This window comes from Anas platyrhynchos, chromosome 29 (assembly GCF_047663525.1).
Source record: "Anas platyrhynchos isolate ZD024472 breed Pekin duck chromosome 29, IASCAAS_PekinDuck_T2T, whole genome shotgun sequence".
In the NCBI taxonomy this organism is placed as follows: domain Eukaryota; kingdom Metazoa; phylum Chordata; class Aves; order Anseriformes; family Anatidae; genus Anas; species Anas platyrhynchos.
Window position 1 is genome coordinate 5,795,022 of NC_092615.1, and position 26,152 is coordinate 5,821,173.

Here is a 26,152-nt window from a genome sequence, read left to right on the forward strand (position 1 = left end):
CCCCTCCATCCCCCCCCCCGCCCGCCCCCATCACTACCACCATCCTCCTCACACACAAAAGCAGTGCAATTAGCTGACTTAAGAGAGCTGATGCTTAGCCAGCTGCAAGAGGAAAATAGTGAAATAGGAAGGGAGAGAGGCAGCTGAGAAAGCGATCACCACGGAAGAATACAAATAACAGCTCCCAATTCCCTCCCAGTGAAATCCACATCACAAAGCACTGTCTCCTGCGAGAAAGGCAGACCTAGATGCAACCACACAGTCATTCACTGAGAAAGCACCACACGTCTGCATCCAGATCCAGGCACTGAATCTCCTGAGCAGCCCGACTGCACTGGGAAGAATGCGCAGCTGGGATACAGGCAGGATCTTCTTTGTTCTTCGTTAGCCACAAGCATCGGTGAGTACTGCGTCATCTGGGCTTCCATACTGCCAGGCAATGTCTGATATTAAGAAACATCAGGCTCCACCCTGGGACTCGTTTCAATTTCTTCTCCTTCTCTTTCTCCCTCCATGATGCTTTCAAGGGCTAGCGGAAAGCAGATGACAGCTATGGGGAGCAGGGAGGGAAGGTGGAGTCTCTCTGAGCCCCAAGGTATCTCCCTTGCCTGCAAGTTGGGATATAAAAACGGGGACACGTATGACATGTCATGGGCATTGCATGCATCCAGGCGCGGTGGTTAAGGCCAGAATACAAAATGTGCACCCTGTGAGGAAAGGCTCAGAGATGCTGGTCAGAGAGAAAGCCCTGCAACCCTCACAGATAGCTCTTTGCTCTGATTCCTATCTCTGTCAGTGCCTGTAATAAAGATGGATGCCTGATTTACTCAGGCCTCTACACAACTTAATTCCTTCAAAGTAGATACACACAGGCAGATTTACTTTTCTCCAGTTCTTTACCAGTGACACCTTCTTTAAATACAAGCCTCCAAGGAAGCAGAAAAAGCACTGGCTCTCTAGAAGAGCCTTATAGCAATGGATTGAGCACAAGGGCCGAGCTCAGGAAGAACATTCAAAATTGTGCTGCAGCAGACAGGTTAATGCTGCGCCCACCATTTGCGCTGATTTCACCTGAGCATGTTCTGTATAACATAAGGCCTGCCCTTGTCCCCTTTGGGCTCAGGTACTACTGAGCACATCTGCAGCAGTAGCCAGCTGAGAGAACCATTTCTGCTCTTGCCAACTGGAGCTGGTTCTGCAAGGACCGGTCCCATTCCCTCAGCTGGACTTTGTAAGGGGTTGCACTTACACACCAAACACAGATGTAGTCCCTGGGAAATAGGTAGAAAAGTCTGATTTTTGCTGGCTGGCAGTGTAGGAATCTTCTCATGAAGGTAACAATATTTGTAGTCTAAAGGGCCCCTGGCGCTACCAGGGTGTTAGTATATGTGAGAACAAGGCCCCTGGATCTGAATCTCTCCTGCTCTTACCAGTGCAGATGAAACCCCGGCCTGGGAACAGCACATCTGCCTTGCCTCCATCTGAGGTGCTCCATTTTTTTTTTTTTTTTAATTATTTTTTTTTTTATTTACCTAAGAGCAAGGTAGAGAGCGAACTCTTCAGGGGTGTGAAAGGACATTCAACAACCCTGTGAAGGTCTCATCACCCTCTCCCATTTCTCTCTTGGTACAGGGACAAGCATGGGGATGGAGCATAGATCAGGCAGCAGCATTTGGGAATTTCTTTGCAAAACCTAAGCCATTAGCTTCTGTTCAAGCCAGTAAAATGGAAAATGGTGCTACTGCATCACCAACCTGAAAACAGCCTGGGAGGAGCTCTTCTCTTCCCTTTAAGCCACACTTAATTTCCCTCAGCAGAGGTGTAGGTTAATGTTGAGATTACTATGGCAAGAAAGGTAGTAAAGGAAAATAGGAGGGTGTCAGCCCAGAAGGTATTTATTTACAGGGAGAAGAGCTAAGACCACAACTGTTCAGAGATATACCTGTTGCTTTGACTCAAGGCCAGCCTCACCTCCTCTTTTCTTGTCCAAAATGTGTCAAGAGGCCACAAACCTCCATGTTCTTGTCTTATCCCTTTTGCGCAACAAGCAGCTATCTCACTGATTCTCTGTCGAGATTGGTATTAGCATACCTGCTCTGAACCTGCTTGGATTAGATGCTCCCCTGTAGTGATGCTCAGTGCCAGCCCCTCTGCCTTACATTTTCCAGCCTGAGCCCTTCCTCGAGGAAAACACTGTGCATCCAGACCATCTCTGAGCACAATGGGAACCACAGAAGCCACTCTGCGGATGGAGAACGTGGATGTGAAGGAGGAATGGCAAGATGAGGACTTCCCCAGGTTCGTTCCCTGAAAAAAAAAATATTAAAAAAAATCAAGACAATACAGGGAAAGCTTTATTTCTTCCTGTAAGAAACCAGCAAAGCATGGCGCATTCTGGTCCCTCCTACCAGCCCCAAAGGCAACAGAAACCTTGACTCCAGCAGAATGACTCTGGCCAGAAAGCAGGGCTTCTGTAGCAAGGCTACTTTCAATGATTAGAAAAGTTTAGGTGGTTTCTGGCAGCACTCTGTAAGCATGCCAAGGAGGGTAAGGAACAGGGTGCAGAGGACAGAGAGAGATTAACAAGGATAAATACATACCTATAGGGATGGATGAATGGAAGGAAAGGCTATTGGATCTCAGTCTCTGCATAAAGCGGTGTCTCCCCAAACAAAGCAACAATGCTTTGCCACAGGACCCAAAGTCACTGGGATACAATGACCACTGGCACTGACATGCTGAATGGCAGTATCTTGCCCTACCATGGGCCAGCTGCTTGGATGAATGAATAAATGAGCATAACACTGCTCTTTTCCTTCTCCCTTCTCCCTGGACAGCTTCTCAGTCCCGAAAATAATTACCTGTTCCAGGACAGGGTAGATATAGACTGTTCCACCCACATGGGCAACCTGGTTTTTGCTTTTCTCATGCCTGAGACAATAGAGCACTGGTCGCAACTGTGGTTGCAAACCTTGCAGGAAATGATGTGTGGGCAAGAAAAGGTGCCAAGGTGACAGCTTTCAACTTCACAGACACCTTATTAACTGCACAGAGAACTGACAAAAATCTTTGTAAGCTCAGTGAGCACTTAACTTCCTGCAGCCACTCAAGCATTGCCCCAGACATCCAGGACTAAAGCCCATCACCCAGCAGCAGCTTGCTGAGGCACACAGTGCAGACAACACCAAACCTTGCTGCAGCCTGCACAGCCAGCCCCAGGCGCACAGGGGCCTGGGAAGTTGAGGGGCTTTTCAGGGCTGTTTCACCCCATCCCAGCTGCAGCTGAATCCCCCACAGCAACCCACAGGGTCCCCGTGTTTGCAGGACAGTGGCTCAGTGTGCTCTGTGGGTAGGCACACACAAACCCTTGCCATACTAGAAAGGGTCTCCTGTGTCCCTTGGCACCGGTGGATGAGCTTAGCTCTGTTTACCCCAGGCCCAGCTGCAGTGCTAATCTAAGCACCTCTGTCTGCCAGCCCAGCACCCGGCTCCTAGGACATCACTTGTCCTTCCACTGGCCCCAGAAGAGTGCTCAGCCAAGCCTTGGGCTTCTAGTGCAGATTTTTCTTTCCTCTGAAAGCAGGGCTAGCCAAAGCTTTGGGCTGACAGACCTCTGCCGACATAAAGCTCCTTTAGAGTGTTGCGTTGACAAGCTTTCAGTTGAGTGGAATGGAAAGTAAGGTATAGAAATAAATTATACACACAATGCTCCCTAGAAAATCTGGGGATAAAGCTGGCCTAGCACCTGGACACCCGTGCAGTATGCTGGAGCAGGAGTCAGGCTGTTTTGCACTTGCTGTACAACCAGCAAACGTACCCTAGCAACAGTCAAACCTTCAAGGGGGCTCTGCAGAGCCTCTGTGCCCACGTAACATGGGCATCATCACTCCTGACTGGCAAACACAGCCCAGGGAGAGGCAAAGTAATGTGACCATGGCTGGGCAGCAAGTCAGTGGCAGGGACAAGGCCAAAGCCCAGAGAACTAGCTCCACAGCCTGCTACTAGACTGCTGCAGAAGGATTAAATCAGGAATGATGCAAGTGAAATACAACCCAAATATCCACTAATACCAGCTGTGTTTCACTTGCATTAAAAAAATAAAAAAAAATATAAAAAAATCAATTAATTCCCCCCTAGAAGCATTAAAATAACAGGACAGAGGCTACTGCATGAGGGACAGTAGCTCTCTACCAGATGATTTGCTGCATAGCTATTTTTGCTTATCTGTGATTAACCAATCTTGCTACAAAAAATATATACCCCAGACAAAGATCTTGGCTGAGGAACTGATCTCCTTATTAAGAAAACAAGGGGACATTCCCATCCCTCCCCAAGAAGCTCCTTTGCAGAACAAACTTCTGCCTTTTTCTGCTGCAAGGGTGTAAAGCCAACACACTGAGACATCTCCTAGAGAGATCAAGCAGCGAGGAAGCAGAGAGGAAAGCCCCCCCCCCCCCCCCCCTTCCTGCTGCTCCCTGAAGGCTGAGTCTCTTGCTGACAGTCTGTCTCAGCTGTTTGTGCAAGTGTCCTCCTGCAATGATGCTGTAGCGTTGCAGCAGGGGGGGTGCAGGAGCATGCTCACTCCGTCACACTTCCATCAGATTACAGTCAGAGAAGGCTTGGGCTGGTTGGGGCCTGAGATACAGGGAAGCTGGGCATCACACTATCAGCAGAGAGAAAAATGGTGGCACCTAACCCTTAGAAAAGCGGCTTCATTCAGAAAATTTGGCATCTAGGTCTAGCTGCGTGTGGGAAGGAAGATTTACACGGGAGACTGGGAGGTAGTGATTCAAGTTTCCTTTGGGAAGGTAAGAAAGACCTTTTCTTTGCCTCAGACTTTTGAATTGCTTCTCTTTAATAAATCCTAAAATCAAAGAGCAGAGTGCCTCACTGCAGCACAAACTTGGGTACAGCTGGGCCTTCCCCCCCTCCTTTTGATGCTGTGTCACGAAGTTGTGCCAGGCTCACAGCCAGATAAAGAACCAGACAGGCTCTATTCAAGGTGAAAGCAAAAGGGAGGAGGAGAGGCTGGAAGGGGGCAGAAGGCCCTTGGGTCTGACTGCTCAGGAATATAGAGGGCTGCCCAAATGAGCAAGGACCAAGCACCTTTGATCAGGTCTCTAGCTCTCATAAATATACAACAACCAGCTCGGAGAGGATTATCCCTTAATCTAAATATATATGTGGTTTCATTTGGCTGGTAGCTCTGGTGTTAGGGCTGCACAAAGAGAAGCCTTTGTAGGGCAGAGCCAAACAGCATCCTTCTGCCAACTCAGAGATACCAGTCCCTATCAGCTCTCTCCCTGTCATGGTCAGACTAACACCAGCAGCTGCTAGAAAGCAACCCTGTGGTCCCATCCCAATTCTTACTTTACTGCCTTAAAACTGGTGGGTTTTCCTCCATGTTTCACCCCAGGGCCATCCCAGAACCCAGGATTTTATACCTGAATGCCTGGCCAGTTTCCCTGTTGTGGGGAAGCTTTCAGCAATGGGCAGGTAAAACAAGGATAGTTTAGAAGGTTGCTTTTTTTGGTTGTTTTTTAAACTGTTTGTTGACATCATGAACATGCCATGGGGTTGGTGGGATTTGGTCATGGTGTGTGGAAAGTTTCAAACTGCCTCCCCTAGCTAATGCCAGGGAAAGGCACAAATTATAGCTCAAATTAATGAGAAAAGTGTCCAGCTCAGGGTGGGCAGTGTGCTGTTCAGTACTGCCAGCTAGGGTTACTCACAACAGAACTGGGGGCAGATTCTTACTTCACTTACCCCTATGAGCTGGGAGCAACTTTACCAGTTTGCAAAGGGCAACAGCCACATAGTGAGATCTGGCATTAACATCTGTAAAGGAAAGCCAAACTTTTAATTCAGTTGACATTTCTAAGCCTCCAGCTACTGTCATGGTTATTTATACCAAGGGGATGAAGATGAAAATCCTGGCCTCTGACATGGAGCCCAAGGAAGAGAGCGGTGGGTTAGCCTTTGGATCCAAGATACTGGTTTGAGTGCTCAAACCTGGATCTTAGCTCAGAATGAACCTGCTTCCAGACCTCAGTAGGGTTTGGGTATCACTGTCATCTATTGCCAAGTGGGGACTGAGGTGAGGATGGGGGAATGATTCTGTGATCACACCTAAGGTTTAGAATTCTTGCCTTGAACACCAAGAAAACAACTAAAAGAGCAAAGTCATGACAGACTAAGGAGGCAATGGCCTTTCACAAGAGGTGGTTGTGGAGGGTGCTTTGAAAAAAACGTTTCTCCACTTCAGCCATGGCCAGTGCCTAAAGGCAGGATGCACTGTTTAGAAAACATTGGTGGACAGTGGCAAATGCTCCTGTTCTAAGCATCTCTGCTAGCTCACCTGCTACTGGGATCAGAGCATTCCGTTCTGAGCTTGTAAACAGCCAAATGCAGATTTTACAGCCCACTGCATTGCCTACACTATGCAGGGTTCAGTATCAAAGTACCAGCTGCAGATGTTCACTGGTATTCTTGATGAGGAGCCCTAGAGTTTGGCACTGCCTCTCAACTTTTTGATGGAGATCAAAATGGGGATAATATGGAGAAAAGGAGGGTGTTTCTTTTTTTTTTTTTTTTTTTTTTTTTTTTTTTTTCCCCAAGGACAGTATTTGTTCCAGTGTCACTGGCTAGATTTTCCAGACTTTTGGTTGAATGGCAGGATAAGAGACATACTGGGGGGATAGTTTGGAAATTTATTGGGATTGCACTGTTCTCCAGTGAGAAAGCACAGCTATTGGGTTGCTCCTGGGTAAATCTCCTGACGTTATAACCAGGCTGATGCTCACAGACAAAAGGAAAAGGGAAGCGCACACATAGAGTTGTATGTTTTTCCCTGACATCCTCACTTCTCTCATGTCTGTCATGTGTGACTTTCTTCTAAATATCACTTGTTTCCCATCTTTTACATCCACATCTTGGCTTGCCTGCAGACCTCTCCCAGAAGAGACAGGAATGGAGTCACTGGGCAGCCCTACAGAAGATGAGAATACATCCTGTAAGTACCAGCCTGCCTTATCAGGAGTTCAAAGGAAAACAAGCCTAAGAGAGTGACAGCATGCAGTTAGGGCAAAACTCAGTTCCCTTGGAGTCTCCACAAAAACTCTAATATGGAAGAAGAAGCCACAGAGATCTGAATTTGCTAATCTTTTGCAAGAGGCTGGGGGAGGAAATGGGGATCTTGGAAGTGTAGGCACTTTTATCCAGCCATACCTGCATGTGTTAGATACTGCCCACCACCCTTAGCTTCCAAGACCATATCCTGAAATAAAAATAAGGAAACCACCATCTCTTGCACTAAGGATACAGTACAAGGACAATCTGTCAGTTATTTTCCTTTTAACTCCAGCTCCCCCAAATACTTTAAACTTTAATGGGTCGCATCGTAAACGGAAGACACTTGTTGCACCTGAAATCAACATTTCCCTGGACCAGAGTGAAGGCTCCATTCTCTCTGATGACTTCTTGGACACACCAGATGACTTGGATATTAATGTGGATGACATTGAAACTCCTGATGAAACAGATTCCCTTGAATTCCTGGGAAATGGGAATGAACTGGAATGGGAAGGTAAAAGGATAACTTTGGGTGGACTTCTACAGGGGCTAGGGCTTTTTTTTTTTTTTTTTTTTTTTTTTTTTTTTTTTTTTTTTTTTTTTTTTTAACACTGATTTTAACCACTTCTGATAACACTTATCAGCAGCAGCTGTGGACTGACAGCAGCAAAGCACAGCACATACAACCACAGCCCATCTTCCGTACAATATCTGCCCCACCAAGACACCAGCAACAGTCCAGGAGTGCTCTCTCAACATTTCCACCAGTGGACAGTGTGGGCAGAAGTAGTTCAATCAAACACCAGTCTAACCACAATTCAGGATAAAGCGTAAGGCTCTGTACATACATTCCCTTCCAGCAGTACCTGGGCCACAACCCCAGGCTGGAAGGTGTTACCTACTCAGCTCTGCAGGCTGAGCTGTCATGTGAATGCTCAAACCAAACCAGATTGGTTTAAACAACTTGAATAACTTGGTCTTTGCTAACCTGGATGATTTTGACTGAATTGTGCTAAGAAGGACTCACTCAAGCAGCTCTGGTAGCAGATCAGAAGAGATCCCCTGATATAGGTAGTGCTCTCTTCAGTCAGTATAAATGGATCTGAAGGAAGATCCAGCAAAAAGTCCTGTGAACTACCTGTGACTGCAGGCGTGAGATGTTAAACTTATTTCTATTACAATTTGACAATTGAAAAAAAATAAGATCCATAAACATACACAAATCAAAACAGCACATAAAAGAGATCATCCTGTCTGTGGATGTTACTGAACACCAAAGCTATCGCAGAGCCTCTTCATACACGTTATTAGTGGCAGAAATATTGTCCTTTTTCCTAGATGACACTCCTGTAGCTACAGCCAAGAACATGCCTGGGGACAGTGCAGATCTCTTCGGGGATGGTGGGACAGAAGATGGGAGTGCTACCAATGGACGGCTCTGGAGGACAGTCATCATCGGAGAGCAGGAGCATCGTATTGACCTCCAGATGATCAAACCTTACATGAGAGTGGTGACACACGGAGGTGAGGCCTAATCCTAGCCAGGCAGATTTCTTGCAGTATCTTTGTCAAGCTGGAAGGGATGACCTGACAGTTTTGGCTGTCTTTAGGGAAAATTTGCTATTCCTTTCATACTTTTATGTGGCAGACAAGCACAAAAAGCACCCTGCTTATGCTAAAGAAGAGATAGCCACAATAGAAAGGTTTCAATAAACAAACTCAATAATAAGACTGGCTCTGAGTGAGCACAAATACATCTTGAGCCTCTTCTTCAGCTGCAGGCTAATGCTGCAGCTACATTGCCAATGCTGAAGTGACTGCAGCTGCTTAATCCCTCCATAAATTAGCATCTGAGCTGTCTCTGGATGCATATCTAAAGGCTAAGATGCCCACAGTTGGTGACCATTTCTGAAATTTGACCATAGACAAACAAAGACCCAGGGCAAAACTCTTAGCTCTGTGCTTTGACACACATGTATTCCTTCTCTGAACCCCACGTACATGTTACTGGGAAAACCAGGAAAAGAAGCAAATCCAGTTGTGAAAAAGATACGTAAAAAGGGACAAATACTTACCTAGAGCAGAAGAGAGGCACAAAAAGCAGTACAGGCCCACACTTAGCAATGCATCTTTGCATTTTTGCATGAACTCTTGTGTCTCCCTCTGGAAAGAGTCACTGATGCTGCCTGTCTTACTTTCCCAGGATATTATGGAGAAGGTCTCAATGCCATCATTGTCTTTGCTGCCTGCTATCTCCCAGACAGTAACCTGGATGATTACCACTACATAATGGAGAACCTCTTCTTGTAAGTGTCTGGCCAAGGTCTATGAGGGAGAGGAGGGCAAGGAAGGTAACTTGGGTCCTGGGGAACTAGTTTCCATGTACCCATTGCATCAGAAACCTCAGCTGGAAAGAGTTTGAATCCAGGCCAAATATCTCTAGTGTGCAGCTGCAAGCTGCAAACTGGAGTGAACATCACTGTCCACCGCATTCACAAACAAGTCTAATAAGCCAAAGCATTCAAATATTTGGTGTTAATTATGCCAGCAGTGGACTCACAATCAGGCTAGACCGTATGTATACAATGCTGAACAGCCTGCAGATACTACTAGTAGGCAGAAAAATGGTGCAGGAATTGGTCCATCAATGTACACTCTATGCTAACAAGTGCAGGCAAACCCTGAGAAACACCCTCTGCATTCTGCAGAGATGCCAAGAGAGCTTGAAACATATTATAAGGTGTACAAAGAAAAGACCTGGAGTACTTTGAGGTTCATACAAAGATACCTTAAGAAACGTCAAGGTACTTTTTCCGAGTCTTATGTCCCCATTGCTTCTGATCACCCAACAGATATGTGATCAGTAGTCTGGAGCTGCTGGTGGCTGAGGACTACATGATTGTGTACCTAAATGGAGCAACACCCCGGAGGAGGATGCCAGGCCTTGGCTGGCTAAAGAAATGCTATCAAATGATAGACAGAAGGTGAGAATCCTATTGGTATTGCCTCTTTTTTTTTTTTTTTTTTCTTCTCTATCCTCTTTCCACATTTCTTCCACTGCTTTCTCTAAGCCTTTCCCACCAGTTCCAGATTCTATAATTTCTTCCTCTGTCACAGCTCTCTGACTTCATCTCCTCTTCTCCCTGACATGCTCCCTTCACAGACATCTGACTAATACAGCACTCAAGCAAGAAAAGCAGTACTCCTGCAACTGCCCAGCCCTGAGCTTAAATAGGTCAGGGCTTTCGGCTGGAGACCCCGAGGTGTGGCTGCTGAGCATTATTAAAGTCTAAGTTTGCCCTCAGAGCCCAGACAGATTACAGGTGAGTTTAAGAAAAGATAATTCAAGTTTGACTTTCTGTCCCATGACTTTTCCACAGGCTGCGTAAAAACCTCAAAGCCTTGATAATTGTGCATCCTTCATGGTTCATCCGGACAGTGCTGGCTATATCAAGGCCCTTCATCAGGTAAATATAATGTATTCCCATACTCAGCTGGTTTTGGAAGGGAAATTTGACCTCTTTAATCAGATCTTTTAAATAGTAGGGACCACGGTGAAACTTCATCACTTGTCCTGTGTCTAATACTTCCAAGGACAACTCTAAAGATGGTTTTAGGAGACAGTATGGTGATCTGGATACAGAGCAGACTTTGTCCCAGTGGGTAGTGTATAAAGAACACTGAAAGAGACCAAATTTACTGGGAAGTGCAGGAATGGTGGTCCTGGGCCCCTCCTGTAAAACACATTGCAGATATTGAGAGGTACAGTGATGTAGTATCTCACCATAGTTCTTAGTCATCAGCACATTAGCACTGGCAGGATATAAGTGCACTAAGACTGCAGAGGATACAGAGATGCAAAACTCCCTGTTCCCATCAGGAAAAGTCTGACTTCCTACGGAGAGGAAATCAAAACAAGGCCTCAAGCGCACACTCTTTCCCTTTCTTTGCCAGTGTGAAGTTTATCAGTAAGATCCAGTATGTTCACAGCTTGGAGGAATTGGAGCAGCTTATCCCAATGGAGCATGTACAAATTCCAGACTGTGTCTTACAGTAAGTATTACAGGGACCCTGGAACACATATAGATCTCAGCAGGCCCAGGACAAAAATCCTGTGTAGCAGAATATTATATTGAATCAAAATCCATGCACAGAAAACACAGATCCTGGGGCAAACCATATCTGAGTCATACACTTGTGCCAAGAAAAAGCCTGCAAACTGCTAACTTGCAGTTTCTGTCATCTTTAGAGCAAACACTGCATTTTATTGAATGAGAACAGTTTTGGCTGGGTAACATTTAAATAATGTTTCCTGTTCATTGCAGATATGAAGAAGAGAGGATCAAGGCCAGAAAGGAAAGGTAAAATTAATTTATTGGGTGGAAGGAGGGTTGGTTTGTTTTGTCAGAATATTGTTGCCTTTTTGCTGTCTCACATGGTTATTTATGCATTATAACCAGTCAATCCTGTGTTCCTCCTAGCCTATTCCACACAGTCTACATTTATTTTCTATTTATTTTCTCAAAATAAGAAAAAGCTATAGGAGGAAGAAAAAGCTTGATTAAAAGGTTATTTATCCATAGAATTGTTCCTCTTAACTCCATGAGTCCACATCACGGGCTCAGAGAATCATCAAATAGTTTGGGTTGGAAGGGACCTCAAAGCCCACCCAGTCCCACCCCTGCCATAGGCACAACCCCTCCATCAGCCCAGGCTGCCCCCAGCCCCATCCAGCCAGGCCTTGGGCACTGCCAGGAATGGGACACCCACAGCACCTCTGGGCAGCTTGTGCCAGGGCCTCACTGCCCTTAGACGGAGGAATTTTTTCTTCATATCTAATTTAAACCTACCGTCTTTTAGTTTAAAACCACTACCCCTTGTCCTGTCACTACATGCTCTCCAGATATTCATCCCCCAGTCTGTGCTGATGTTTGCAATTGCCCTGTCCCAGGTGCAGCACCTTGAACACAGCCTTGTTGATGTGCATGAGGTTCACCTGGGCCCCATTTCACAAGCCCATCCAGGTCTCTCTGGATGGTATCCATTCATTCTCTTGTGTCAGTTCCTCCACTCAGTTCAGTGTCATCCATAAACTTGCTGAGGGTGACTTGATTCTGCTCTTTATGTCATATTAAACAGCACCAGTTCTGATACAGACCCCTGATGTATACCACTTGTCTCTGATCTCCACCTACACGTTGAGTCATTGACCACAACTCTTTGGATGCTGCCATCCTGCCAATTCCTAATCCACCAAGTTGTCCACCTTTCAATTCCATCTTTCTCCACTTTAGAGACAAGAATGTTTCATGAAAGCATGTCAAAAGCCTTACAGAAGTCTGGGTAGATGACATCAGTTCTTCCCTTGTCCACTGATGTAGTCACACCAACATAAAAGGCTACTAGCTTGGTCTGGCACAATTTCCCCTTGGTGAAGCTATGTTGGCTGTCTTGAGTCATCTTCACGTGCCTTAGCACAGTTTCAAGGAGGATTCATTCCATGATCTTTCTCAGGCATGGAGGTGAGGATCACCAGCCTGTAGTTCCCAGGGTCTTCCTTTCTACCCTTTTTAAAATAGCTGTTTCCCTTTTTCCAGTTACTGGGAACTTCACTCTTGACTGCCATGACTTTTCAATTATGACAAAAAGTGGTTTGGTAACTGCATCATCCAGATAGAGTCCCCCAAACTGGCATCTCACATTCAATTCACCATCCTTAAGCTGGTGAATTGAATGTGAGATGCCAGTTTGGGGGATTCCATTCAGTTCAGCATTAGCTGCTGAAAAACAAGTCACCCAGCCAAAATCATTCAGCTACCACCTTATGGGACCAACAGGAGTATACCAAGAGCGTTATAATTATTAAGGCTGCATATTACAGGGACAAGGCAGTTCTGAAGGGCAGAGGAGTCCAAGAAGGCTCCGATCTGGGGGTTGTGGTTGAGAGCAAGTTGAATATGAGCCAGCAGTATGTCATGGCAGCCAGGAGAGCCAACCGTATCTTGGCATGCATCAAGCATGACATTGTCCTGCTCTACTCTGCACTGGTGCGGCCACACCTCGAGTACTGTGTGCAGTTCTGGGCACCCCAGTACAAAAAGGACGTTAAATTGTTGGAGAGTGTCCAGAGGAGGGCGACAAAGATGGTGAAGGGCCTAGAGGGGAAAACATGAAGAGCAGCTGAGGTCACTAGGCCTGTTCAGGTGAAGGGCCTAGAGAGGAAAACATGAGGAGCAGCTGAGGTCACTGGGCCTGTTCAGCCTGGAGAAGAGGAGGCTGAGTGGACACCTCATTGTGGTCTACAACTTCCTCATGAGGGGAGGTGGAGAGGCAGGTGACCTATTCTTCGTAATCACCAGTGATAGGACCGGTGGGAACCGTGTTAAGCTGAGGCAGGGGAAGTTAAGGCTGGACATCAGGAAAAGGTTCTTCACTGAGAAGGTGGTCGCACACTGGAACAGGCTCCCCAGTAAAGTAGTCACCACACCAAGCCTGTCTGAATTTAAGAAGCGATTGGACTGTGCACTTAGTCACGTGGTCTAAAATTTTAGGTAGACCTGTGTGGTGCCAGGAGTTGGACATGATGATCCTTATGGATCCCTTCCAACTCGGGATATTCTATGATTCTATGGTAGGGCTGGGTACTCTTCAAGAAGGAAATCTTAATGGCTTAGGAGTGGTCTGTCACCACGTGCCCAAAGACAAGTCAGCGCAGAAGACCGGCCTGGCTGAACAGAGAGTTGTGGCTAGAGCATAGAAAAAAAAGAGGGTTTATGATTTTTGGAAAAGAGGGCGGGCCACTCAGGAGGACTATAAGAATGTTGTAAGGATGTGCAGGAACAAAATTAGAAAGGCCAAAGCTCATCTGGAGCTCAATCTGTCTACTGCTGTTAAAGATAACAGAAAATGTTTTTATAAATACATTAACATGAAAAGGAGGACTAATGAGAATCTCCATCCTTTACTGGATGTGGGGGGAAACCTAGTGACAGGAGATGAGGAAAATGCTGAGGTGCTTAATGCCTTCTGTGCCTCAGTCTTTAGCAGCAAGACCAGTTGTTCTCTGGATACTCAGTACCCTGAGCTGGTGGAGGGGGATGGGGAACAGAATGTGGCCCTCATAATCTATGACGAAATGGTTGGCGACCTGCTACAGCACTTGGATATACGCAAGTTGACGGGGCTGGATGGGATCCACCCAAGGGTACTGAGAGAACTGGTGGAGGAGCTGGCCAAGCTGCTTTCCATCATTTATCGGCAGTCCTGGCTATCAGGGGAGGTCCCAGTCAACTGGCAGTTAGCAAACATGACGCCCATCTACAGGAAGGGCCAGAGGGCAGACCCGGGAAACTAGAGGCCTGTCAGTTTGACCTCAGTGCCAGGGAAGCTCATGGAGTAGATTCTCTTGAGAGTCATCACGCAGCACTTGCAGGGCCAGCAGGTGATCAAGCCCAGTCAGCATGGGTTTATGAAAGGCAGGTCCTGCTTGACAAATCTGATCTCCTTCTATGACAAACTGATGTGCTCAGTGGATGAGGGAAAGGCTGTGGATGTGGTCTACCTTGTCTTCAGTAAGGCTTTTGACACCGTCTCCCACAGCATTCTCCTCAAGAAACTGGCTGCTCTTGGCTTGGACTGGCGCACGCTTCGTTGGGTTAGAAACTGGCTGGATAGCCGGGCCCAAAGAGTCGTGGTGAATGGAGTCAAGTCCAGTTGGAGGCAAGTCACTAGTGGAGTCCCCCAGGGCTCAGTACTCGGGCCGGTCCTCTTTAATATCTTCATCAATGATCTGGATGAGGGCATTGAGTGCACCCTTAGTATGTTTGCAGATGACACCAAGTTAGGTGCGTGTGTCCCTTCTCTGGACCCGCGCAAGCACCTCGATGTCCTTCTTGTAGCGAGGGGCCCAAAACTGAACACAGTACTCGAGGTGCGGCCTCACCAGAGCCGAGTACAGAGGGACGATCACCTCCCTAGCCCTGCTGGTCACACTGTTTCTTATGCAAGCCAGGATGCTGTTGGCCTTCTTGGCCACCTGAGCACACTGCTGGCTCATATTCAGCCGACTGTCCACCATCGCTCCCAGGTCCTTCTCTGCCAGGCAGCTCTCCAACCACTCATCTCCCAGCCTGTAGCTCTGCTTGGGGTTATTGCACCCCAGGTGGAGGACCCGGCACTTGGCCTTGTTGAACTTCATACAGTTGACCTCAGCCCATCGGTGCAGCCTATCCAGATCCTCCTGCCTAGCCTTCCTACCCTCAAGCAGATCTACACACGCACCTAACTTGGTGTCATCTGCAAACATACTAAGGGTGCACTCAATGCCCTCATCCAGATCATTGATGAAGATATTAAAGAGGACCGGCCCGAGTACTGAGCCCTGGGGAACTCCACTAGTGACTTGCCTCCAACTGGACATGACTCCATTCACCACGACTCTTTGGGCCCGGCTATCCAGCCAGTTTCTAACCCAACGAAGCGTGCGCCAGTCCAAGCCAAGAGCAGCCAGTTTCTTGAGGAGAATGCTGTGGGAGACGGTGTCAAAAGCCTTACTGAAGACAAGGTAGACCACATCCACAGCCTTTCCCTCATCCACTGAGCACATCAGTTTGTCATAGAAGGAGATCAGATTTGTCAAGCAGGACCTGCCTTTCATAAACCCATGCTGACTGGGCTTGATCACCTGCTGGCCCTGCAAGTGCTGCGTGATGACTCTCAAGAGAATCTACTCCATGAGCTTCCCTGGCACTGAGGTCAAACTGACAGGCCTCTAGTTTCCCGGGTCTGCCCTCTGGCCCTTCCTGTAGATGGGCGTCATGTTTGCTAACTGCCAGTTGACTGGGACCTCCCCTGATAGCCAGGACTGCCGATAAATGATGGAAAGCAGCTTGGCCAGCTCCTCCACCAGTTCTCTCAGTACCCTTGGGTGGATCCCATCCAGCCCCATCGACTTGTGCACATCTAAGTGCCGTACCAGGTCACCAACCAGTTCTTCGTGGATAGTGAGGGCCACATCCTACTCCCCATCCCCTTCCACCAGCTCAGGGTACTGAGTATCCAGAGAACAACCGGTATTGCCGCTAAAGACTGAGGTGAAGAAGGCATTAAGCACCTCCGCCTTTTCCTCATCTCTTGTAAATAAGTTTCTCCTCACATCCAGTAAAGGATGGAGATTCTCCTTAGTCCTCCTTTTTGTGCTGATGTATTTATAAAAACATTTTTTATTATCTTTAATGACAGTAGCCAGATTGAGCTCCAGATGAGCTTTGGCCTTTCTAATTTTGTCCCTGCACAGCCTCGCAACATCCTTATAGTCCTCCTGAGTGGCCCACCCACTTTTCCAAAGATTATAAACCCTCTTTTTTCTCCTAAGATCACGCCACAATTCTCTGTTCAGCCTGGCTGGTCTTCTTCCCCGCCAGCTCATCTTTGGGCACGTGGGGACAGACGGTTCCTGCGCCATTAAGATTTCCTTCTTGAAGAGCGCCCAGCCTTCCTGGACTCCTCTGCCCTTCAGAACCGCCTCCCAAGGGACTCTACCAACCAGTGTCCTCAGCAGCACAAAGTCAGCCCTCCAGAAGTCCAATACAGCAGTTTTACTGGTCCCCTTCCTGGCCTCGCCAAGAATAGAGAACTCCATCATTTCGTGGTCACTCTGCCCAAGACAGCTCCCGACAATCACATCCTCCACCAGTCCTTCTCTGTTTGTGGAGAGGAGGTCTAGCAGGGCGCCACTCCTGGTAGGCTCACTAACCAGCTGCGTCAGGAAGCTATCTTCCACATTCTCTAGAAACCTCCTAGACTGCTTTCTCTGGGCTGTGTTGTGCTTCCAGGATATGTCAGGGAAGTTGAAGTCCCCCACAAGAACAAGCGCTGAAGATTTCGCAACTTCTGTCAGCTGCCTGTAGAACTCCTCATCCGTCTCCTCATCCTGGTTTGGCGGACTATAACAGACCCCAACCAGGACGCTAGCCTTGTTGTCCCTGCCGATCCTAACCCAAAGGGACTCGACCTTGTCATTCCCAGCCTCGAGTTCTACAACATCTAAAGACTCTCTAATATAGAGAGCCACACCACCACCCCTTCTGTGCTGCCTGTCCCTTCTGAAGAGCTTATAGCTAGTCATTGCAGCACTCCAGTCATGAGACTGGTCCCACCATGTCTCCATGATGGCAACCAAGTCGTAGCCTGCCTGCCGCATGATGGCTTCCAACTCCTGCTGTTTGTTACCCATGCTGCGTGCATTGGTGTAGATGCACTTCAGCTGGGCCATTGCCTTGTCCCCCAACCTTGCTATTGTTCCCCCTGGCACAGCTCCAACAATCCTTGCTTCAGCCCCATCCCCCTTCTTATCTCGTTTAAAGCCCTCTCAATGAGCCCTGCCAGCTCCTGGCCCAGGATCCTTTTTCCCCTAAAAGATAGGGACCCGTCTGCGGCCATCAGGCCGGGTGCCGAGTAAAGTGCCCCATGGTCGAAAAACCCAAGATTTCTGCGTTGGTACCAGCCCCTGAGCCACGTGTTTAACAGGTGGGCTTTCCGTGTCATCTCTGTACCCCTCCCTGCCACTGTAGGGATGGATGAAAACACCACCTGCACTCCTGCTCCATCCACTAACCGTCCCAGCCCCCTAAAGTCTTGTTTGATAGTCTTCAGGCTTCTCTCTTCGATGTCGTCACTACCTGCCTGGACTATCAAAACAGGATAATAGTCAGAGGGGCGAACCAGGTTGGGAAGCTTCCTGACAACATCCCTGACCCTGGCCCCAGGGAGGCAGCAGACTTCCCTACGGGTAAGGTCAGGCCGACAAATAGGGCCCTCTGTTCCCCTAAGAAGAGAGTCTCCCACAACAATAACCCTTCTTTCTGTCTTGGTGGAGGCAGTCCTGAGGCGTGGAGTTGACCTCCTCACCCTCGGCATCCTCCTGGGAACACTTGCTACCTCATCCTCACCCACTGGTCTCTCGAGCTCCTCAAACCTGTTGCGTAAGGGCACCTGGGAAGGTGGGGCTGGAAGGGGAGGGAATCGCCTGCAATGTCGAGCAGGGACCTGTTTCCATTCCTCCTCAACTCTCCATCCCCTCCCTCTGCCCAACGGCGACAGGGCAGGGGGTCCACCCCCATTTGGGGTGTCTCACCTCGATACCTCTCCTTGAGGCCCTGCAGGGTGTTACTCCACAAGTCTATCTCCCTCTCACACTCCCTGATATCCCTCAACCTCTCCACCTCCTCCTTGAGCTCCGCCACCATGCGGACCAGGTCATCCACCTGCTCGCACCTCATGCACGCAGTTTCTCTGCCTCCCGCCGATGGCAGCAACAGGCTCAGACACTCCCCGCACCCGGTGACCTGAACTGCTGCATTTTTTAACGGGTAGTCGGTCTGAGTGTTTACCGACTTCCTGGAGAGCGCACCGTGCCTGGTGGAGACCATTATCACCTAGCTGATGGCTGTTGTTAAGGAGGTGTTCGTATGGGAGGGGGAAACGCTCTGGCCTTCCTGCTTGCCCTGCCTGCGCTAACTGCCGCGCCACGCCCCGTTTGTCCGTCCTGGTCGCCGTGCTCCCTAGGGGCAGTTTTTGAATGGCTGGGGAGGGAGCGCTGCTGGCTCCGCCTACGCCTCGTCAGCCTCCCTCACGAGGGCTGCCGGGTCCTGGCGGCTCCCGCAAGTAGGCTCGATGCTGGAAAAAATAGCCCTGCCTGGCCCAAATCCCCGCTCCGCTGCAGAACGCATCTGCCCTGGAGCCGATCGCCTCGGCAAAAAGTTTAGTGGAGGACTGGTTAGTGTTAGGTCAGAGGTTGGACTAGGTGATCTTGGAGGTCTCTTCCAACCTAGATGATTCTGTGGAGAAGCTAATGCAGACATTTCTGAACAGATGTGAAACTCTGAGTACCAGCTATCTCCCTACAAAGGCCTTAGATACTCCACTCTTTCACACTGCTAAACCCTAGATGATAGGCTTTAAATGTAATTTGTTTTTGCAGGGCAGAAGACAAACAAGACATGGCTGAAAAGGAAAGGTAACTATTCTTTTTTATTTTATATGAAACATATTAGGATATATTTCATATCCTAAGGATATATTTCATATCCTTCACTTACAAAATACCTGGAACAATCTTTTGTCACAAGAATGGTCTTACTGCTTGGCATCACCTTCTGGAGAGCCAGGCTCTCCACTCTCAGGAGATGTTTGGACCCAACAGGGTATTTCTGAAGTACTTGGGAATTGATAAACCCTCTCTTTTCCCTAAGATCTCACTGTGCCATCACTTCTGTGATCACAGAGAGCCCTACTTTTGTTTTGTTACTTAGTTATTGACCTTTATTTATGTGAATGGATTCCTGACTCTGCTTTTAACCTCCATAAAGCTGGCAAATCCACTGGGTCATGGAACAGAGCCAGCGGCACTGTAGAACATTTTCCTGACACTCAGTTTTTGCATTTGCACATTGGAGCAATGCAGAGGGCCAAATACCACTGTCAAGCACATCTTGGGTGTACATAAAGGCTAGATACAAGACTGTAACATTAGATGGGAAGGAAAATACTAGGAAGGTTTTGAAAACACTGTCAAAATGCCATGCCAGGATAATTTGGCTTGATTTCGGCTCTGCTGCTGACATAGCCTATCTTTGTTATTCTGTCTAACTAGCTCCTGAGGGGGAACAGTGGATATTTCTGCTGTTCTCTTCGCAGAGAAGCAGGAGCTTTGATCAAATTTGCCAAGGTCCATTTGAGCAATCTGAATTGTTCCAAAGAACCACATGGGACCTCAGGACCAAAAGACAGGATGATAAATTTGTGGTGGAGATTCACTTACTGCTTTGATGGTTTTCTTCCAAGCAGGACTGTGCCCTCTGCAGAGGATCAAGAAACCAGGTTTGACTAGTACCTCACTCTTTTGTTTGTCTTTTCTCTGCTATGGGATGGATTCCGTTGCATTTGTAATGCTTTAACAGGAAAGGCAAGACTGAGCTAAACACAAGACCTCTTTAGCCCAGTGCCATTCACCAAACACAACAGAGGCATCATCCATTTTGCAGCAGACGTGTACAAATCAGGAAGCTGTTAACACCTTCACCCCCACTGCAATGTGGTTGCAGTTGCAACCACAACCACAGACTGCAGCTTGCCCCAAAGCACTGACTTGTCAGAACTGCAACGACTACGCAGTCACTTGGGGAAAGCTGCCTCTCAATAAAAGGAGTAAATTACCTGGCATTTGCCACATGATAAACATGTGTGCACGGGAAGTTACTGCAGAGCTGCCTTCCATTACCCTACAGTAACTTCTTCATGGACCTATATACTCAGAGAAGATGATTGCCCATTAAAACTATGAATGGCTTTATCTTTGGCCCTGATAGTATTTGGTAGAGGATTACATCCAAACATACTCATATTTTTAGATATTACGGGGATAAGAAATTTTTTACTGCAATTTGCTTTCTAAGAATAACTCTCTATTTCTGTTCCTTCACAGTATGTCATGAATCAAAGGACAGTTGAACAAATGGAGCAGAAGAATGATGTGGTCTGGCAGTCACCCATGTAAATGACCTTTTGGTATAAGACCTTGTCATCATCTTATTCTGAGTTCTGAAAGATCATGGAGCGTGCCTCCCCCATCTCCAAGATGCCAAGTTCTTCAAAATTTTGGAAACATTTTGCTTTAAACAACAAGAAGAAAGAACAGATAAACAAAGCAGAGAATAGCACTTTTCAGGTCAGGTTCCAGTGTGTTCAACAATGGTCTGTGGAGAGCTCTAAGTAGTGCAAATAGGTAACATATTTCCTGTAAGTAAGTTAAGGGCATCCTGTAGCCCATTAGCTATCAGCATGGAAAAGAAACGTTTTTTGTTTAAATTATAAACCCTTCCCCTAACTTGCTGCTGGCCAGCACTGAGACATTTTTCTTTAAACTGTACACCCAGTTTCCTCTACACAGGTGTTACAACAACCATTGCCCCAGGAAATACCTAAAGCAGGAAATGAAAAAAGTACATTTTCTTCCTTCCTCTATTCACTGTATGTTTCTTCCCATAAATCCCAAGTGCTCTGGTCTATACATTTCTTCCAGCCTTGACCTCCTCAGTTAATCTATTGACAGTTTCTCTGATTAACTCATAGTGAACCTTTCCTATGAGTAAATGCCATGATTTTTCTTATTTGTTCTGTCTCGGTTTGCAAGGCACTGGTAATTTTAAAAAGGGTCCCATATGACAGAACCTTTTTATGAGCATCTGCTAAAGTCAATGCACACATGCACACATGTTTTAAGAAGGAGCCTTATGGACAGGGAAGTCTTTCATGCCTTGTCTTTATATTGATTTCATGACATCGGACAATCATTCAGTATTAATACCTCCTATTGCAGAGTCAAGCTGCTAAACGTTTGAAATTTCCTACTTTCTGTCCCTGGGTAATGAGGGTCTCATCTATTAATATACATGCCTGGGAAAAACCTGGGTGGAGAATGCTGCAGGACATTGTATCTGGGTTAGCTTCTCAGTTATCCAAGAGATGCAGATGTGATATTGAGACTCTGAAAATTGTTGTTCGGACCCATGAGGATTCTTTAACCAAAGAGAGAAGAAAATTTAGGAAACAACCAACTGGCAAAATCATCTGGAAACTCCTGATTTCATCAAAGCCAGCATACATAATCTGTTGTATCTACCCCTTGCAGACAAATGAAGATGAAGAATTATCTGCAGGTTTCACCACTTAAAGAATATTTCAGGCTGGCAACCTCAATCCACGGCTATTTAAAATTAACTTCACTCTGCTGTGAAATCCCCCAGAGGACAATTCTGGCAAAGCAAGGTTTTCTTCAACATAGTGATGGCTTCTCTGTATTCCTAAAAATTGTCTTTTTTCTTCTCAGTGCATAATACTGTTGCAGATGAGATCTTTATTTTCCTGAATGCTACAAAGAAGCACCAAATATGTTTGCTAACTTTACTTCTCATTTAATGTACATATATGTTTTTTTTTTTTTCCCATATTCTTCGGTCATAGATGTATTTACCAAACAGGCCTTTACATGAAAAAGAGAGAACTGCACCCTTAACATTAACCCTTGATGCTGAAGATGAAAACTTGATATTCTGTTTCACTGGCATGTTTATAATAAGCACCAAACAAGCATCAACTGACAAGGCTTTCTAGAAATTTTATTATGAGCCCATTATTGGCAATGTGAATTCCATGCTACAAGGAAAAAACAGCACTTTTGGAGTTTATGTTTTATGCCCATCAAAAAACATTCTGTAGTAAGCCTTCCAGACAGCAGACATACATTTCAAGACAGAAGTAGGAGTCAGAAATTTTGAAATCTTCATATGTTAAATTGATCTGCAAAGCCGGGCAGCCTTTTTCATAGAGTCTGTCAGATGGACTCAACAAACTCAAACAAAAAATGAAGAAAGGCCTATTCTGATCAAACAAATTTTAGCTCAGACTATAAATAATCACAGATCTCTTTGTAGCACAGAGTATGTGAATTCAGTATCTCCCATTGGTAATACTTAAAGCTAGATTTTCCTTTTGAGACTGTTTTTATGCATTTAGACAAAATGCAATTGCTATGCTTTCCAAAAAAGAATGCCATGCAATTAGACACTGAAAAGGGAATCTACAATTATATAGTGAACAAAATTAGTAGGACATTTAATAGTGTTTCAAAGTACAGCTCAAAATCTTTTTTGCATCTTTAGTTTCTGAACACTTCAGTGAAAAATGTTCATAACATAATAGAAAATACTGCTGTTATGGAACATGTGGACATGGAGAATAAGAAATCCAGATTAGATTTAGCATTGGGACCTGAAGAAACAGACTACTTCTTGATCCTGAGCAGTAGCCATACCAGAAGATTTTTTTTTTTCCTTTCCAAAGAAAAGACACTGTGTCTACATTTAACAAACAAACAAACAAACAAACTACAGAATAATAAGACCTGGAGACGTAACTTCCTATTTGCTCAAGTAATTCCTTCAGGCCAAAGTTAATAGTTCACTTGTGAAAATGTACCTATCACCGATTTCATTATAATTTTATAACTGTGTAATTCCTATGAAGGTAGGAGTTTGAATACAAAAGTCAATTTGTAACTTCTTTGAAATAATTTTTCAAAAAGTGCACTTTCTGATAGAGCACTCTAAATAGTATGCACTATGTTTTAATTTGTAAAAAATCTTTATGAGTGTGTAATTATTTTTATTCCTGGATGGCTATAAGTTTTTTCAACATAGAAAAGAACTTTGAACCCATGATTGATAAAATATAGCTAAAAGTAAAAAGTGTGTTTTTATAGCAACAAAGAAAAGCATCATTAACTTATTTCGGACAGTGATTTTGGATGCTACTTGAAACCAAAGTAGCTGCAAATTCTTTGAAAGAAACACAGTGATCATGTTGGCAGTGTCCCTTTACTGATCATGCAGCAAGATATCTAAGTTTGAGTCTGATAGACTAGCATGGGCTTCAAGCAAAATCAGATGCATTTTATAAAAGATCTTCAAAGAAAATATGCTGTACCAGCAAAAACTTTTGCTAGTGAAAGTGCATTTACAAGTGCATTTACAGTAGGACTTTTGCCAGTCGTATGTCTAAAAAATAAAATGAAATAAATTGCAACATTGGTATACTAGTCAATGTTCCAAATGTAGACCAGACGTTGTTTCTGTCTCATGAAAACATCTCTGAAGGATAAATATTTTGACTAATTAATGCACTGTATTATATCAAACAGCAGGTATTATCAACATTTTTCTTGCCTTGGATTTTACCTTTCATGAGATTTACTTAGTTCTAACAGTGAATCCATATATAGCAATATTTTGGCTGCAGAAAATTGATTTTATCCCTATGATGGCATATTCACAAAAATCATTGTATTCTTATTCACAGTCTAATTAATAACAATTTCAGCATCCTCCCAGCATCAACCTACAGGAAGAAAAATCGGAGTCCTTCCTATATTAATAACAGACTAGGAAATACCTTCCCATCTCTTTAAGGTAGTAACAGAGGTCAGTCTAGCCTTCTGAAATGTGAGCACTTTTCAACATTTTATGCAGCAACCATCATATTTATACAGTCAAACCACTTTGTTTTGGCATATTTACAAATCACCAAGTTTTGGAATTGACCAATAATTTTCATTTTGATTCACAAGGAAGACATAGGAAATAAAACTGAGATGCTGCTCTCTATATTCAAGTTGGATAGTTAATATAATTTCTTATGTACAGTACTGTGGAAATGTGAGTGGTTAGAGTATACCTCATTGCAATTTTTCCATCTACTTTTTCCAAAGATTATTTGGTTCCAGGTATATATACATGTGTATAAGAAAACCTAAGTGGCAATGGTTTTAAAAGCAACACATTCTTTATTTTACATATCTAGGAATTAAAAAAGGAAAGAGTTAATAAAATGCTGGTGGCATTTAACTCAGATTGGCCTGGCAGCAGATGAAAAATACAGGCAAAATTGCTGTAAAACAAAAGCACATGTTTTCTCTTTTGTAATTCCATATTTACTGACAGTCAAAAATACAGCATGCTACTGATAAAGTGAATTTTAAAAAGTCACCATGGCAATATAAGATAATCTATCTCAGTTTTTTTTCCTTTGTAGTGGGACCTTTTAACCCAAACCTACACGTAAAAATGTGTGAACTGTCATTTTTCTAAAGTGTTTGTAATTAGATGGTTTATGCTAGAAGACATAGATTGCCGTTAAATATGTATTATTTTTTGCTTTGTATGTTTCTGTAAGAATCCATGGATATTCAATTAAAAAGAGACTAACCCTTAAGCAAAAATATGTACCCTTCTCTGTCCTGAAATCTCTTCTGTTGTAAGAGTTGTAAACTACACTGCTACCCAAGTGAAAATCTGGTCTCCCACACGTGCATTACGTATCTGTTCTTCACTTTAAAGTGACTGAGGTTCCTGAATGAAGCAATACTAAGCAAAGCGCTAATTACTGCATAGACTGTTCTGAGGTGTTTGCCATTGCTGAATTATGATGCACCACAGATAAGAAAATAAGGTTCTCAACTCAAAAGAATCAGAATTATCTCCAAACAATTAATCTCAACAGTATGCATGAGATTCATTTCACCTAATTTTATTAAACTAAAAATTAAATATGGAATCTAAATTTTAGTTTTATGTTCCCTCTACAGCTGATGAAAAGAGAAAGAGATGATTTCATCTGTCAGGACTGGATGTCACTCCGTGGTGATGCCTTTCAGCTAAATATCTAGCCTCACACCATGCACATATATTTTACATGGCACGGATAAATGAATCATACCCTAGGGGAAGAAAATGAAGTGATAATACAAGTCAAAGAGAAAGAAAGTGATCAACCATTCCCTCCTTTTTTTTTAGCACACAGAAGTTTAGTACTTGGATCGTTCAACTTATTACCTTAGGTTAACTTCTGAGAATGTTTGAGTCTTTGCTTACTTGATCTTTTGTTTAACAATTCAGTATGATCAAAAGCAGTCAGTTTCACTGAGTAGCATAAGAATGGAGATTAAGAAGGGAATGCTAGCTGAAGAGATGAGTTTTAAGAACAGATTTGAAGCAGGAAAGCGACTACATTCCAGTTCAAGTTCATTTTAAATTGGTTGCTTATTCTTTTTATTCATTCATGTAACAGCCCAAATGGAAAATTATCTATTTTTAAATTTTAATCAATTTTTAGATAAAAGTTAATGTCCAATATGAGCTGTAAGAATAAGATTTTGTATCTGGAATGGAAGAAAAGGATAAATCACTGGTAGAAATTGAACAATATTGCTAATAAGTGCTCAGAACATTGCTTTGAGGAAACCAAATTGTGAGAGCATTGGAGTTAAAGACTCACGGGGCTTGAATGTAAAGACATTGTTTCTTACTGTTATTGCAAGCAAACAACACTGCATGAAAATAAACTTGATTCTGTTCTCAATGTCCCCCCATCGTCCTCCAACCTACATTTTCCCAAGTCTGGCTTACTCCTTACGTCAGACAAAGGTCAGTCATTTTTCTTGCATATATATTCAATTTCAACATTTTTT

The 26,152-nt window shown here is 44.9% G+C and overlaps 1 protein-coding gene across 3 annotated transcripts; it reads left to right on the forward strand.

The window, feature by feature from the left end:
* The first annotated feature begins 5 nt into the window (after window positions 1-5).
* Window positions 6-24,906, forward strand: ATCAY (ATCAY kinesin light chain interacting caytaxin). 3 transcript variants are annotated; one of them, XM_038169205.2, is made up of 13 exons: window positions 6-400; window positions 2,169-2,298; window positions 6,948-7,012; window positions 7,364-7,585; window positions 8,410-8,595; window positions 9,275-9,377; window positions 9,924-10,055; window positions 10,452-10,538; window positions 11,026-11,124; window positions 11,397-11,432; window positions 19,052-19,087; window positions 19,915-19,950; window positions 20,555-24,906. In XM_038169205.2, exons 2-13 carry the CDS (start codon window positions 2,222-2,224, stop codon window positions 20,562-20,564), a joined length of 1,089 nt encoding a protein of 362 aa, XP_038025133.1. In that variant the 5' UTR covers window positions 6-400; window positions 2,169-2,221; the 3' UTR covers window positions 20,565-24,906. The 3 variants fall into 3 exon arrangements, with proteins under 3 accessions (XP_038025133.1, XP_038025134.1, XP_038025135.1); XM_038169206.2 differs by having other exon boundaries at window positions 19,918-19,950; XM_038169207.2 differs by lacking the exon at window positions 19,915-19,950.
* Window positions 24,907-26,152: the final 1,246 nt, after the last annotated feature.